Below are 17,354 nucleotides of genomic sequence, written 5' to 3'. Positions count from 1 at the left end.
AAGCAAAGGGTAGCGGTGAATGGGTGTTTCTCGGAATGGCAGGTGGTGACTAGTGGGGTACCACAGGGCTCGGTATTGGGACCACAGCTGTTTACCATTTACGTTAACAATTTGGATGAAGGCATAGAAAATAACATCAGGAAATTTGCTGATGATACTAAGCTGGGTGGCAGTGTGACATGTGATGAGGATGTTAGGAGAATTCAGGGTGACTTGGATAGGCTGGGTGAGTGGGCAGATACTTGGCAGATGGCGTTTAATGTGAATAGGTGTGAGGTTATCCACTTTGGAAGGCAGATTATTATCTGAACGGTGTAGAGTTGAGTGAGGGAGAAATACAAAGAGATCTCGGAGTCCTTGTTCATCAGTCACTGAAGGTGAATGAGCAAGTGCAGCAGGCAGTGAAGAAGGCTAATGGAATGTTGGCCTTTATTACAAAGGGAATTGAGTACAAGAGCAAGGAAATCCTCTTACATTTGTACAGAGCCCTGGTGAGACCACACCTGGAATATTGTGTACAGTTTTGGTCTCCAGGGTTAAGGAAGGACATCCTGGCTGTAGAGGAAGTGCAGCGTAGATTCACGAGGTTAATTCCTGGGATGTCTGGACTGTCTTACGCAGAGAGGTTAGAGAGACTGGACTTGTACCCGCTGGAATTAAGGAGATTGAGAGGGGATCTGATTGCAACATATAAGATTATTAAGGGATTGGACAAGATAGAGGCAGGAAATATGTTCCAGATGCTGGGAGAGTCCAGTACCAGAGGGCATGGTTTGAGAATAAGGGGTAGGTCATTTAGGACAGAGTTAAGGAAAAACTTCTTCTCCCAGAGAGTTGCGGGGGTCTGGAATGCACTGCCTCGGAAGGTAGTGGAGGCCAATTCTCTGGATGCTTTCAAGAAGGAGCTAGATAGGTACCTTATGGATAGGGGAATCAAGGGATATGGGGACAAGGTAGGAACCGGGTATTGATAGTAATTGATCAGCCATGATCTCAAAATGGCGGTGCAGGCTCGAAGGGCCGAATGGTCTACTTCTGCACCTATTGTCTATTGTCTATTTGTTAGAGGTAAAAAGGAAAGGAAAATGTAAAACTGATTTGGTAAGTGCATTTAACTGTCATGTGATGGAAATTATAGTGATTATACTCAGATTTATACAGATGGTGCTAAGGAACCTGAAACAGGAGTGACAGGGTTTGGGGTGGCTATACCAGCAAAAGCAATTGCAATCAGCAGAAGAACATCTGATAAGTTAGCGGTGTATACAGTGGAGATGATGGCAGTGTTGGTTGCGTTACGTTGGGTGGAGAAAGCTAGACTAGTCAAAGTGTTGATATGCTCAGATTCATCTTCAGTTCTAGCAAGTTTAAGGTCTTCTCACTCAAACAGCTGGCAAGATGTACTTCATGAAGTCCTTCAGTCAGTCACAAGAGTTGCAAATCAGGGAGGTCAGGTTAAATTTCTATGGGTTCCAGCTCATGTAGGGGTGAAGGAGAATGAGAGGGTGGATGAGTTGGCAAAGAGGGTGTTAAAGAAAGAAAATATAGAAATGCACATTAGTATCAGCAAAGCAGAGGTTAAGTGTGTTATCTGGGAAAAAATCAACCAAATGTGTCAAGAAAGATGGGACAGGGAGCGGCAAGGGAAGCATTTATATCAAATACAAAAAAGTGTTTCAGGTACTAGGGTAGGTAGTAGATACAGGAGAGAGGAAATTGTGTGGACTAGGTTAAGGCTGGAGCACTGTGCACTAAACCAAACACTGAAATTGATAGGGAAACACCAGACAGGACTGTGTAAGGAATGTCAGGAAGAGGAGGAGTCAGTGGAACATGTAGTTCTGAGTTGCAGGAAGTATGGGATACAGAGAGATGATGAGAATTAATCTAAGGGAATTGGGGGTGCAGGAATTCACATTAAAAGGGTTGCTGAGCATGGGTGAGAGAGCACAGGTTAGGGTATTTTTAGCTTTCTTAAGGGGTACAGGGGTTTTTTATAGGATATGTTGGATAAACAGGAATAGATGGCTAGAGATGGCTAAAGATGGGAGGGTAAAGTGTAGGTTAGGGTATGTGTGTGTGTGTGATTGGGTGAAGGGATTTAGAATGTGAGTCTATCGCACACTCCGGAGCAGAAGGTGGCGGTATTGCACCACTAAGCTGGGTGCCAACCGCCGTAAAACAAGACGGAGAGAGAGAGGCCAGAAAGGGACTCCGCCTCCTGGTTCAGACATGTAAGACATAGTCATTTCTTGTCCGCCTTTAATCTCTCCCTTTTCCGATTTAAACTTTGAAATTTCAACTTTATTCAGTCAGATCAGATATAATTATGGCCACTCTCAGAAGCTCCAAAAGAAATTCGGACCCGGGCAATGGGAAACTCAAGAAAACTGATGGATTCTCGGAGGAACCCCCCCCCCGGGAAAAGAGACTAGAATCTCAAATCAGCAATATCAGCATTGAGATAACTCAACTAAAAGAGAAATTCGAAGGAAAAATCGACTTTTTGAGCCTTGATCTTAAAGAAGTTAGTCGAAATACTGCGGACCTTTCTTCACGTTTGGAGAAAGCCCAACAATAGATCATTGATCTTGAAGCTCGATCATATCGGAACAATATTCGAATTGTTGGATTAAAAGAGAAATCAGAATTGGCCGACACACTGGATTATTTCGCAAAAATGTTTCTGTCTTTATTTCCGGAGGTTTGTTTACAGCCTTCAGATATCGAAATGGCTCACAGAATCGGCACTTTAAAATTTTTGGATCAAGGTGAAAACAGACATTTTGTTGTGTGTTTTCTCCGTTTCAGAGACAAAGACCGTATTATTAAGCTTGTGCAAAAAAAAAGACTCTTTCAGTATCAGAATTCAGACATTCGTTTCTATGAAGATTTTCCACGCGAAATTGTTAAAAAGTGTACTGGATTTGCAAATGCTATGAAATCAGCATATGAGAAAAAGCTTTTTCCACTGCTTCAATACCCAGCGAAATTGAGGCTCTTTGTTAAAAAGTCTGGTTTTCATATTTTTGATGATCAACTTGATGCATTGAGTTTTATTAATTCTTTATCCGACACATCTGATGACGAATCTGAAGCTTGAATGATTTATGATGGTTTGATTGTCTCGCGGTGTAAAGAGTGATGAGATTGGAAGATCTGATGGTTACAGAAGTCTTTACCTTAAAATACATTTTTATCTCTGAAAAAGACTGGTTTGGATGGCTTCAATTTCAGAAGACATAGAGGGATAGTCGGTAATAAGTTTGGACCATTTAGAATTTTTTTTCTGCAGCATTTAAATGAATTAATCGTTTTTTTTGTTTAGTATGCTTTTGTAAAGATTTTTTAAAGTAATAATTTGAATTTCTTTATGTTTTAAAGATAGACTGGACAATTTAAAGATGGCGATTGTTTTTCTTCTGTGCAAATATTTCAAGAATTGTTTTGGATGTGTTTTTCTTCTCTTATCTAATGTGATGAAAGTTACTTTCAATTGAAGGTCATTTTGTTATATAAGAAAAACACTTTCCTTCCAAGTTAATTATATTGAGATATATGTTGACTGTAATGATTTTTATATTGGGTAGAGGGAGACAGAGATTATTTTGTTTTCTTTTTTTTCTTTTTTACTTTGGTAGGTGGAGTTTGTATTTGTATTCGTGTTCATGCTTTTCTTGGGGCTTGCGTCGATTGATATCGACTTGTTTCTGGGCTTTGTAGATTAGGTGGGATTTTTTTTCTTTTTTTCCCCATTATGGAATCCCGGAGCATACGCCAATTAATTTTATTGTTGTTCATCTCCGCCATTGTCGACTATCCTATCCTGACATGCGTCTAACTATTGTTTTTAGACACAAAGTTCCATGATGATGTCTAAACAGCTAAATGTTTTAACTCGGAATGTTCGCGGTTGGAATCATCCTATTAAGCGTAAGAAAACATTTAAAGTTATCAACCGATTCCAGCCAGATATAATCTTTGCTCAAGAGATGCATATCAGGTTATGTGATAAAAACTGATTTTTTAAATTTTGGAAGGGTTCTCAGTTTCATGCAAATTCCCAGAGTAAAACTAGAGGTGTTTCTATTTTTATTGATTCCAATATTCCTTTTAATCAGGAGGATATTATAACTGATATCAGTGGTAGATTTCTGATTGTTAAAGGAACAATTTGTAATAGAAAAATGGTTTTAGTTAATATTTATGGACCAAATGTTGAGGATTACTCTTTTTTTAAAACCGTTTTTGTGTTATTACCTGATTTAAATGAATATATGTTATTAATGGGTGGTGATCTTAATACTTGTCTAAATCCTTTAATGGATAAGTCATCATCCAAATATCAACTCCCTAATCATTCTGCATCACTTATTAATTCCTTTTTAATTGATTATGGTTTAATTGAGATCTGGAGGCATATGTAACCTAGTGATAGAGAATACTTTTTTTTTCTCACATGTTCGTAATAAATATTCGAGAATCGTCTATTTTATAGTTGACCCTCGACTTTTATTCAATGTTCAGAAATGTGAGTATGATGCAATTTCTATTTCTGATCATTCTCCTTTAAACTTAATATTTGAACTGAAAGATATTGTTTCTACCAGACCATTTTGGTGTTTTCCAGAACATTTATTACAAAGTGCGGAATTTGTTGAGTTTATCAAAGCTCAGATAAAAGAGTTTTTTCTCTTTAATAATATAGGAAACGTCTCTAAGTTAGTAACTTGGGATACATTAAAAGCTTATTTACGTGGTCAAATTATTTCGTATATAGCTAAACTGAAGAAACAAACAAGAATGGAATTAGATAAAATCTCTAAACAAATTAAAGAATAAGATAACATTAATGCAATCTCTCCAAATGCTGTTTCATTTAAAAGAAGAGTAGAATTACAATCACAGTATAATTTATTACTAACATATCCTATTGAAGGATATTTACTTAAATTGAAAAGTCAATTTTGTACCTTTGGGGATAAAAATAATAAGTTCTTAGCTTCTCAATTAAGAGCAACTAGAGCCAAAAGACAAATCTTAAAGATTTGTTAAAATAATGGAGATATAGTAAGTAACCATGAGGACATTAATAATACTTTTCAAGATTTTTACTCTGATTTTTATAGATCTCAATTTCCTGCAGATTCCTCTAAAATGAAGGCTTTTTTTCATAAGATTAAATTTCCACAAATTTCTTTTGAAGATCAACAGATGCTTGATACTCCAATTACCGAGCATGAAATTCAGAAAGCTATTTTATCAATGCAATCAGGTAAAGCTCCTGGACTTGATGGTTATTCAGTGGGATTTTACAAAAAATTTGAAAGATTACTTTCTCCGTATTTTTTGGAAATATTTCTCTCTCGATGCAGAAAAGGCATTTGATAGAGTTGAGTGGCCATTGAAAAATTTGGTTTTGGTAATAATTTCAATAGATGGATTCAAATGATTTACAAGAATCCTATTACCATGGTCATTACTAATAACTGTCGGTCTTCTTTTTTCTCACTTTCTCGTGGCACTAGACAGGGATGTCCATTAAGTCCTTTATTATTTAATCTTGTATTGGAGCCTTTAGCTATAACACTACGTGAAGCTAAAGATATTCATGGTATCTCTATGAATGGAACCATACATAAGATTTCTCTTTATGCAGATGTTCTTTTGGTTTTAATTTCAAATCTTGAGGAATCAATTCCTAATCTTTTGGAAACACTTAAAGATTTCGGTAAATTTTCAGGATATAAACTTAACTTGAATAAAAGTGAATTGTTTCCATTAAATGTTCATGTTGGTACATATAATGATATTCCTTTTAGAATTGTTAATACATTTAGATATTTAGGTAATATAATTAGTAAAAATATCAAGATCTCTGTAAAGCAAATATAGTTCCTTTAATGGACTCCATGAAACAACTATTTTCTAGATGGAATCCAGTTACTTTTTCTTTAATAGGTCGTATTCATGCTGTGAAAATGATGATTTTTCCAATATATACCTATCTTTTTAACTAAAATTTTTTTTGATCAAATTGACTCTCCTATTTCTTATTTTATTTGCAACAATAAGAGACCAAGAATTAATAAGTATCATTTACAAAAATTTAAAAAAGATGGTGGACTTGCACTTCCTAATTTAAGACTGTACTATTGGGCTGTGAATATTAGACAATTATATTTTTGGTTATATTGTCTTGATAAAAGCCAAAAACCATTATGGATTGATTTAGAATTAAAAGCTATTAAACAATTTCATTTAATTTCAATTTTAGGAGCTCCATTACCTTTACAGCTCTCTAAAATTCCAAATTTAAATCTCTATCCGGTTATTAAACAATCCCTATGGATTTGCGTTCAGTTCCGTAATTCTTTTAATCTTAAACAATTTAAGTTATCTTGTTTTTTATATCAAAACTTTTTATTTAAACCTTCAACAATTGTCCCCATTTTTCTTTTATGGAAAAATAAAGGAATTCATTCTTTTACAGATTTATTTTGAGATGGTCGATTGATGACTTTTGAGGAGTTAATTAATAAATTTTCTCTCACTCATACATATTTTTTGCAATATTTTCAGGTTAGACATTTTTTTACAACAATATTTACCTAAGTTTCCATATTTACAAGAATCTGATTTGTTGGATACCATTTTGAAATTGAATCCCTTAGTGAAAGGTTCCATTAGCAGAATTTATAATTTATTTTTGTTACAAAAAGAGAACCTACCACTAAAGATTAAACAAGATTGGGAGAGAGAACTTAATATGACCTTTGTTAATGAAGATTGGCTTCGAGTTTTGAAAAATGTAAATTCTTCTTCTGTATGTGCCAACCATTGTTTAATTTAATTTAAAATTGTACACCATTATTATTTAACATAGGAGGGAGTATCTAAAATATTTCCTAGTATAGATAACTATTGCGATAGATGTAAAACTGAAGTAGCTACTTTGTCACATATGTTCTGGTCATGTTCCTCATTAAAATTGTTTTGGAAATCTTTATTTTCTACGATTTCTAAAGCTTTGAAAATTAATTTACAACCTAATAGATTGACTGTTCTATTTGGAATAGTTCCACATCATATTCAGGGTATCTCATCTTCAGATCAACATGTAATTGCATTTGTTAGACTGCTGGCAAGAAGGGCAATTTTATTAAAATGGAAAGATAATTCTTCCCCTACATTAATTGAATGGTTTTCTCAAGTGATGTTATGTCTTAGTTTGGAAAAAAATTACAAGTAGAACTTTTGATCCTCTATTTGATTTTGAGAGAAGATGGGGTTCTTTTGCTAAATATTATCATTTAATTTGAATTAAGTTATATGGTTTCCTTCCAATTTTATTTTTTATATAAATATGAAATGACAGTTGATGATTCTTTTTTATATATATTTAGATGATGGTCAAATGTATTGCTCCAGGGGGGTTTATTCCTAATGGTTTTTTTTAATAGTTAGTGGGGGTTTTTTTTCTTAGTTAGATGGGGTTCTTTCTTTTCCTTCTTTTTTCTAGGTATATATATATATATATAATTTTTTTTCCATTTTACATTTCAAGATAAGTTTTTTTTCTGTTCAGCTTTATTAATTGTATACTTATTAATTTGTTAAAGTTTTGTATCATTTCGGTAGATAGACTGTTTCCCGAGATGGAGATACAATGATCAAGAAGAGGGAGAAGGATGTCAGAAATGGACTAAGTAAATCTAAGGGCGTAGTGGAGGTTGGAAGCAAAGTTGATGAAAAGCCATTTGCTTATCCTTGGGCTAGAGATCTAGCTGATTAAAATACACCTATAATTTTTCATAACCTTTTGCACTGTCACCAACAGCACTAATTTTAGTAACATTCACAAACTTACTAACCATGTCTAGTAGATTCACATCCAAATTGTTTATATTTCAGCACTTTCCTCTGGGGTATACCACTAGACACAAGTGCCTGATCTGAGAAGCAAACCTCATGCAGCATCCCCTGCTTCCGACCACCAAGATACTCCTCCATCTTCTCCGGATCCCATGTGATCTAACTCTCCAGACTAGTCTGCCTTAAGGGATCATGTCAAAGGCCTTGCAGAAGTCCATACAGACAATATCTACTATCCGGTGCTCACCTAACATCTTAGTTAACTTCTCTGAAGATGTTCAAGAGATTTGTTAGTCTCTGCTTCCTATGCATAATCAAAGCTGACTGTCCTGAATCAAACCCTTGTCTCTCTAAATGTTCGTATCTAATGTTCCTCAGAATCCCCTCTAGCAATTTTCCCACTGCCAATGTTAGACGCATTAGCCTGTCATTTCCTTGATTGCTTTTGCTACCCTTTTTAAACATTGGTACCACATTTGCTATCTCATCATGAATATTTGCATTTACCCAATTTATGCCCCTCCTAATTTTGTATAACTATTAAACCTCCACTCAGTCGGTATTTACTAGCTCATCATGAATGCTGAGCTACTGAACCTTCTTGAGCAGCCTCCCATACAGAACCTTGTCAAATGTTTTGCTAATGTCTACGTTGACAACATACACTGCCTTGTCTTCATCCACATTCCTGGTAACTTCCTCGAAAAACTGTAAGATTGGTTAGACATGACCTACCACACATGAAGTCAAACTGACCATTCTTAATTAATCCAAATACTTATACATCTGGTCCCTTAGAATACTTCCCAATAACTTTCCCATAACTGAGGTCATACTCACTGGCCTATAATTTCCTGGTTTCTGTTTAGAGCTGTTTTAAAACAGCAGAACAACATTGGCTATCTATCAATCATCTGGTAACTCCCTTGTTGCTAAGGATGATTTACATATCAACACATTGAAGGAAGAGCAGTAGATGTAGTGTATATGGATTTCAGCAAGGCATTTGATAAGGTACCCCATGCAAGGCTTATTGAGAAAGTAAGGAGGCATGGGATCCAAGGAGACATTGCTTTGTGGACCCAGAACTGGCTTGCCCACAGAAAGCAAAGAGTGGTTGTAGATGGGTCATATTCTGCATAGAGGTCAGTCACCAGTGCAGTGCCTCAGGGATCTGTTCCAGGACCCTTACTCTTCATGATTTTTATAAATGACCTGGATGAGGAAGCGGAGGGATGGGTTAGTAAATTTGCTGATGACACAAAGGTTGGAGGTGTTGTGAATAGTGTGGAGGGCTGTCAGATGTTATAGCGGGACATTGATAGGGTGCAAAATTGGGCTAATAAGTGGCAGATGGAGTTCAACCCAGTTAAGTGTGAAGTGGTTCATTTTGGTAGGTCAAATATGATGACAGAATTTAGTATTAATGGTAAGACTCTTGGCAATGTGGAGGATCAGAGGGATCTTGGGGTCTGAGTCCATAGGACACTCAAAGCAGCTGTGCAAGTTGACTCTGTGGTTAAGAAGGCGTATGGTGTATTGGCCTTCATCAATCATGGAATTGAATTTAGGAGCTGAGAGGTAATGTTGCAGCTATACAGGACCCTGGTCAGACCCCACTTGGAGTACTGTGCTCAGTTCTGATCACCTCACTACAGGAAGGATGTGGAAAACATAGAAAGGGTGCAGAGGAGATTTACAAGGATGTTGCCTGGATTGGGGAGCATGCCTTATGAGAATAGGTTGAGTGAACTTGGCCTTTTCTGCTTGGAGTGACTGTGGATGAGAGGTGACCTGATAGAAGTGTATAAGATGATGAGAGGCATTGATCATGTGGATAGTCAGAGGCTTTTTCCCAGGACTGAAAAGGTTGCCACATTAGGAAACAGGTTTAAGGTGCTGGGGAGTAGGTCCAGAGGAGATGTCAGGGGTAAGTTTTTGACTCAGAGAGTGGTGAGTGTGTGGAATGGGCTGCCAGCAACAGTATTGGAGGCAGATTCGATAGGATACACCTGCAGTGTACTCTGTGTTTACGATAGGGTCTTTTAAGAGACTTTTGGATAGGTACATAGTGCTTAGTAAAATAAAAGGCTATGGGTAAGCCTAGTAATTCTTAGGGTAGGGACATGTTCAGCACAACTTTGTGGGCCGAAGGGCCTGTATTGTGCTGTAGATTTTCTATGTTTCTGTATCTCTACTAGGGCCTCAGGAATTTCTGCACGCCTCCCATTGGGTCTGAGGGAACACCTTGTCTGACCCTGGGGATTTATCTGCCCTGATTTTCCTCAGGATAGCAAACACCTCCTCCTCTGTAATCTGCACAGGTTTCATGAAGTTGATGCTGCTTTGGCTCACTTCTATATACTCCGTATTGGTCTCCCATGTAAATACAGATGCAAAGATCTCATTTAAGATCTCCCTCAAATATTTTGGATTCACACATGCATTATTATTCTGGTCTTCCAGAGGACTAATTTTGTCCCTTGCAATCCCTTTGCTCTTAACCTATCTGTAGAATCCATTAGAATTCTCCTTCACCTTGTCTATAAGAACAATTTCATGCCTTCTTGATTTGTTTCTTAAGTGTTCTCCTGCATTTCTTGTACTCCATAAGCACCTCATTTGTTTCTGCTTGCACCTCCTTTTTCTCTTAATCAAGGCCTCAATATCTCTTGAAATCCAAGGTTCCCTACACTGGCTATCTTTACCTTTTATTCTGAAAGGCACACAAAAGCTTTGTGCTCTGAAAATTTTGTTTTTGAAGGCCTCTCACTTACCATGTAAATCTTTGCCAGACATTAGGAGTACCATCAGTTATACTGTTGTAGAAATTATCACATTGGCACCAGAGTCAAGTATAATGAAAAATTTATTCACAATCTATACTTTCATGCATGCATATTGTTACATAGAAGTCTGTCTATTTCATCATATCTTGCAGTTGGAGATTTGCAGGACCGTTGTTTTCATGGATCTTAGATTATATTATCTGGTGTCTGACATAGCTCACTTTGCAGGTCACACTCGTTAATCACAAGGTGTGTTCACAACCCGTCACACAGACAGAACATGAAACTCCAGTGACTGAGTGTAGCATTGAGGGCTGCACTGCCAGGGATCTTTCAGATGAGACAAGTAACTTGAGCCGTTTTTGCCCTTTAAAAGGTTCAGTGGCTCTATTTCAAAGAGAAAGTGGCAGAATTTATCGCTCAAACAACATCATTAAAATTAGATTATCACACAGTTGTTTGTGGAAGTCTTGTGTGCTGTGTTTATGACAGCTGTAAAATGTGTTTCTGACTTTGGGGGGGGGTGTGTCCTCATAGGGATGAAAAAAGTACGATATAAATGCAAAGTCTTTTATTGCCATTCAAGAAAATACATGGCTAAATCCTGCTATTTATTGTAGTCAAAGTGACCTATTTTAGCATTTTAAAATCAAACTTCTACAAATAGACTGAACAAATACATACGGTTTGAAAGGAAAAGGGAAATTGGTTTTCAAATACTAGTAGAATTTTCTGTGTTGAATAAATGTTTTGAAGACGCTTCATTTTGCCTTCATCTCCTATAATTTTGAGCTGGATTGTCCAATCCAGCGACAGTCAGTCGGAATGCTACTGTGTTGATGGAGATGCTTACCATTCATTAAGTCGGTGACTTTCCTACTCCACAGTCACCAAAAAGCCAGTTGTGCTGCGCTGTGCTGCTGGGAAATGGGATTTCCTGCTGGGGGTTCATCAATTGAAGTAGCTGGCCAAGTGCTGAATCCCTCAAACTGAGAGGGAGCCAAGCCTTCATCAGGATCAATGAAAATCTGGCCTCCAGAGTGGTGGGGAGAGATGGGTAGTGAGTAAATCTGAAGAATATCATCCACAAAAAATGGATAGTATTCCATATTGAAATAATAATGGTGTACAGAACCAGACAACAATCCAGAGTATTTGGGGGCAAATAATTAAATGGTAGCAGAAGCTGATCTTAAGAGTTTATTTTTAAATGTATTTGTAGCCTTTCTCAAGCTTCTTCTTTCTCCTAAATGATTAAGTTTGAAATGTCGATGGCCTTTCTCAGCTGTGGTATTATTTAGGGCCTGTGCAGACGTGAGCATTCCCTCATTGGAAAGATAGTACAATGCTGAGCGATGTCAGTATATGTGAGTTGGTTACAAGAACACCAAATGACTGCACCATGAAGTCACTTTGCTGCACTCAGTGAGGGATTTAGCAATTTTGTTGAAGAATACTGAGGAAAGTGTGTTGTGACCACCATTTACCATGAAATGGTGGAGAGTTGTCGGGTTGGGCAAATGAGCCCTTCATCTTCTGCAGTTAAGACAGCAGGTCTTTCAAGAATTACAAGAAAGCTAAATGATATATATAAAATAGCTTTGATTTTTTTTCCTTTCTTTAGTTCCACAATAGAAATGCCTATGAAGAAACATAAACCAAAACACTAAATACTTAAGAAATTTGACAAAAGATAAAACCTGCATATGCAGACAATATGTTGGAAAAACGTGTTGAATATGTGCATGAATGCTTTGTTAAGAAATCATTTGGTAACTTTTACTGCAATTTCAAAGCCACATAGATGTCTGTAAGTCGCTATCCCATTCAAGCAATAGTTGGATAGGATTCTTTGGAAAACAAATTACTATGATTATCCTTTAGGTATTGGATAGAAGAGATGGGTGGGTGTTTATCCAGGCCATCACAACATGCGATTATTGCATCATGAGATGGGTGAACAAAGAAAGCCAGGGACTGTCTGGTCCTGTTCATTGCGTCTTCAGTCTGTGGAATTGGTACTCGATGTTTCTGAAGTAAAGAAACAACAATTTATTTCACTTGTATATTCTGTTTTTGTAACCAACTCTACATTTTGTTTTAATAAGCCAAGGAGAGTTTCAATGACTTGATGGACTCAAACTTAAGAGAATTATGAAATAAACAGTCTTGTAAATCTTTATGAATGAGCCCTGCATATATGAATATAGCTCAAGTAAACAATAAAAATTTGCATTAGCACTCATGACTAAATGTAAGGTATCTATTGAATTCTTTATTAAGTTTTTTTCCTCTGTAAATAGTTATTTGTGTTTGGGAATACAGTAGGCCAGGAGATACGATGCTTCAATGTACCTTCACCTATGACTATTGCAACATCCAGTTAGCTACATTGAGAAGCCACATGCCACTGGCATTTTGGTTAAATTCAATTGTTTTGTCTAAAAGTTAATGAATTATTTTGGGAAGTTTCCAAGCATCATCACTCAAAATTATTTCACACACTACACACTGAGGTTTGGGACATTTCTCTTCCTTTGCTTTTAATATGCCCTTACTTTATAAATGTTGTTTATTTTCTAGCAAAATATTTCCATATTTTTTTCCAACTTTTCCTTCATTCTATTGTTGTTTCGTTCAATTTCCCCGAACCTTAATGAGTTTCAGGAAACTATCATTCAACTGTCAACAATTTACCTTCAACTGATAGTATTTAATCATGTTTCAGCCAAGTAAAATTCTCCTTAGTTCAGATGATCTGTTCTGGGTTTCTCATTATCCTTTTGCCCAATTTTACATAATCAATTATATTTGATAGGATCATTAACAATACTACATTTTCTAAGTCGTAACCCTGCCATGTCTTCATTATCCATACCTTGTTCTAGACCAGCTCCCTCTCTAGCTAAACTTCCTTGACTCTTATTTGAAAAGGTTTTCCTGAATTGAAGTTGAGAATCTTGTGAACAGTTTTCATTCCACTATTTTTGATATCATGCTAACATGCATAGTTTTCATTTTGAAGAGCACATTCTGAGGCTACATCCACACTAAACCGGATAATTTTGAAAACGCCGGTTTCGAGTAAAAACGATAGGCGTCCACACTATGCGTTTTTGAAAATATCTCTATCCACACTGAATCGGAGATTTCGGCAAATCTCCTCCTCCTGCGCATGCGCAGGACACATCTACCGAAAACAAGCGACATGTTTGGTGTCGAATCTTGCCGTAAAAGTGCGCGTTTGTGTAGTTACAGACTAGAAAAACTTTTAAAAACGGACAGCTGTCAGCTGTCACGCAGGAGAACTTAAAACTAAAAAAACCCAAATACTGGAGCGTACGGCGGCAACCGACGGAGTTCACGGACAGATTGACCCGACTGACGACGAACATTGAAAAACTGACTAACTCTTGTTGCATTAATAAAGCACCTTGTTAAATGTATAAAATATGTCTGCATCAGTGTTATCTTGTATTTCCATACAATGTTACATCAGGCTGTTACACATCTATTGTCAGAGAAGTACTTGCATAAATAGGTAAACCACCTTCATACAAGCAAGGACAGAAAACAGGGCAAAGTGAGTTTACTTATTTATTCAGTAAGTTATGGGTCAAAGTATTTGGTGAGAACATTTCTAACTCTTCTGGCTTCAGTCTCTTTGCCATCTGTTCTGAAATTGTTAGGTTGCGTTCAAGAAAACAATGGAACATGCTGCTGTCTGACAGCGTTTTCAAAAGTCTCCGGTTACGCTGTCCACACTGATCTGCCTGAGCAGCATTTTCAAAAATAACCCACCCTGGAGAGCGTTTCTGAAAAGCTCCGTTTTCGGGGGACGAAAACGCCATTTTAGTGTGGACGGAGGGTAAAAACGAAGAGAAAAAGCTTTGGTTATGGATTTATCCGGCATAGTGTGGATGTAGCCTGAAACTGCCACAGTTGTCTGTTATATCAGTCTTTTTCTTTGGATAACTAACTCAAAACATGATGATAATAGCACATCAATGGTCCACACCAGCCACTGAAAACTGCACCGTTTCAGCATTAGCAACATATCAGGTGGCCAAGGTATTGACTAATTGTCAGTTCCTGACTGCCTATTTTAACTCCAATTAACTGTAAAAATAGAGATTAATTATATGATTCAAAACATAGGAATAATGAAGATCATGCATTACTGAATCTGCAACAGGTAATAAAATTTAGAGTTTATAATGGGCACATCCAGAAAAAGTTACTTTATTTTCCCAAGTGGCTGAATTTTACAGAAGTACTCACCCTCAATAGCCTGGAGATTAGTAGTAAAACAATTCTGTTGCTCCCTGTCTTTTTATTACTTTGCTATATAGTCTGTCAGATGTGAAGGAGGTTTCTCCTGATAATACCATCTCCTGATATTGTGATTTTCAATATCATTGAAGCCTTTTTTCAATTCTTCACTTTGCCAGATGATTTTGTGTCAACCGGAATGTTAATTTTCCAGTTGAAAACATTCATTTCATTCTGTGGTCAGGACCTTAGATAAATGGACTGCAGAGCAAATGCATTCTGAGGATCTAAACAATTGTTGTTACCTTCTGCACTTGTTTCAAATTTTGTCAAGTGATCTGATGAATTGTGATGCATTGTAATTCCTGAACAACAAATTCCTAAGGAATTACACTGGTTACCTTTAACAACATATTCTGTTCTTCAACCTTAGCTCCCATTATAATCGATTGTTCTGATTTTGCTGTCTTAATAAGGCATTTATTGTTCCCCATTGTTCTCCATTCTTAATTTTCAGGTCAAGCCCAGGAATTATTTTCTCTTCTGATCAGATACTCATGTTCCTCTTAACAGGCACTTGTATCCAAGTAGAAAATTCAAGTTGAGATTTAAAACAAATTTCAAAAAAAACCTGACTAGTTAACCTAATGGGAAATATTTCAAAGAGTATCATATGGATAAATTTCTCAATGAAGAGAAAACGTTTGAAAGTCCATCAATAGAATGAATTACCTAACAGAATTGCTAAAATAATATCAATTCTATAATAACTGTAATAAAAGGATGGTTGTGTGACTCACTGTGGAAATCCACCTGTCAGATGTCCACCTCTGCAGGATGTTGGCTACATTGAACAGAACTGTATTTGGAATGTAGGGAGCAATGATGTATTGGCCAGACCTGGACTTTACCTGGAACACAAACATTCAAACAGGTTAAACAACAGCAGCATTCACTTATTTCTTTCAATTCTGAAATCAGAAATTATAACTTTGTTTATTTCTCCGTACATGTTGCCATATCTGATTATTTCTGACATTTTCTGGGGTTTTTGTTGGTTTAATTTTTCCTGTTTACATATACAGTCTTTGAATTATAGAAAAGTACAGCACAGAAACACTTAGAAACACCCTGTCACTCAGGGTGTTTTAAGTATCCCTGCTAGGGCCCCTGCAGTTTCTGCACTTGCCTCCCGTAGAGGCCAAGGGAACACCTTGTCAGACCCTAAGGATTCATCCACCCTGATTTGCCTCAGGACTGCAAATATCTCCTCTTCTGTAATCTCTAAAAGGTCTATCCGTGAAGTTAGTGCTGCTTTGCCTCACTTCTATAGAGTCGGTGTCCGTCCCCTGCATAAATAGAGATGCAAAAAGTTAATTTCATATCTCCCTCACCTGATTTTACTTTACACATGGATTACCATTTTGATATTCTAGAGGACCAATTTTGACCCTTGCAATCCTTTTGTTCTTAACATACCTGTAGAATCCCTTAGGGTTCTCCTTCACCATGTCTGCCAGGGCAACCTCATCCCTTCTTTTATCCTTTCTGATTTCTTTCTTAGGTGTTTTCTGGCACTTCTTATACTCCATAAGCACCTCACTTCCTCCTACCTGTTTGTACCTGTTATGAACCTCCTTGTTTCTCTTAAACAGAACCTTGATATGTCTTTGAAACCAAGGTTCCATACACCTTGTTATCTTTACCTTTTATTCTGACAGGCTCATACAAGATTTGTACTCTCAAAGTTTCACTTCTGTAGGCCTCCAACTTACCAAATACACCTTTGACAGAAAACAGCCTGTCTCAATCCACACTTGCCAGATCACATCTGATACCATCAAAATTGGCCTTTCTCCAATTCATTAATCTCAACATGTGGACCAGACCTATCTGCTTCCATAATTATTTTGAAACTAATGGCACTATGATCATTCTGTTACTTGACCTGTCTCATTCCCTAATAGCAGATACAGTATCACACACTCTCTTGTTGGGATTTCTATGTATTGATTAAGGAAACTTTCCTGAAAACATTTGACAAACTCTAGTCCTTTTACAGGATGGGAGTTCTAGTCAATATGTGGAAAGTTAAAATCACCGACCATAACAACCTTATGTTTCTTGTAACAGTCTGCAATCGCTCTACATACTTGTTCCTCTAAATCCCTTGGACTGTTGGGTTGTCTGGAGTATAGCCTCGTTAATGTGATCATACCTTTCTGATTTTTCATTTCCACCATAATGCCTCACTGGACAAGTTCTGCAGTTTGAACTGATGGAGCATTGCCATATCTATAAAAAAGAGTACAGTTAACATTTCAGGCCAAGACCCTTCATCAGGACTGGATGAAGGGTCTTGGCTAAAGCATCAACTGTACTCTTTTCCATAGATGCTGCCTGGCCTGTTGAGTTCCT

At 37.0% G+C, this 17,354-nt stretch overlaps 1 protein-coding gene across 2 annotated transcripts in view; it reads right to left on the bottom strand.

The window, feature by feature from the left end:
* Positions 1-10,726: 10,726 nt before the first annotated feature.
* The window catches only part of LOC140729544 (uncharacterized), a 60,547-nt gene continuing 53,919 nt past the window's right edge, over positions 10,727-17,354 (bottom strand). For both annotated transcript variants that reach the window (XM_073049388.1, XM_073049389.1), the window contains exons 7-8: positions 15,737-15,847; positions 10,727-12,695 (exon numbers count right to left, since the gene is read on the bottom strand). In XM_073049388.1, the coding sequence (XP_072905489.1) occupies positions 12,492-12,695; positions 15,737-15,847 (315 nt within the window). In that variant the 3' untranslated portion in view covers positions 10,727-12,491. The remainder of the gene's footprint in view (positions 12,696-15,736; positions 15,848-17,354) is intronic.

This window comes from Hemitrygon akajei, chromosome 6 (assembly GCF_048418815.1).
Source record: "Hemitrygon akajei chromosome 6, sHemAka1.3, whole genome shotgun sequence".
Taxonomy (NCBI): domain Eukaryota; kingdom Metazoa; phylum Chordata; class Chondrichthyes; order Myliobatiformes; family Dasyatidae; genus Hemitrygon; species Hemitrygon akajei.
The sequence above is the reverse complement of the archived record's forward strand: the minus strand, read 5'-3'. Positions and strand labels throughout refer to the sequence as shown.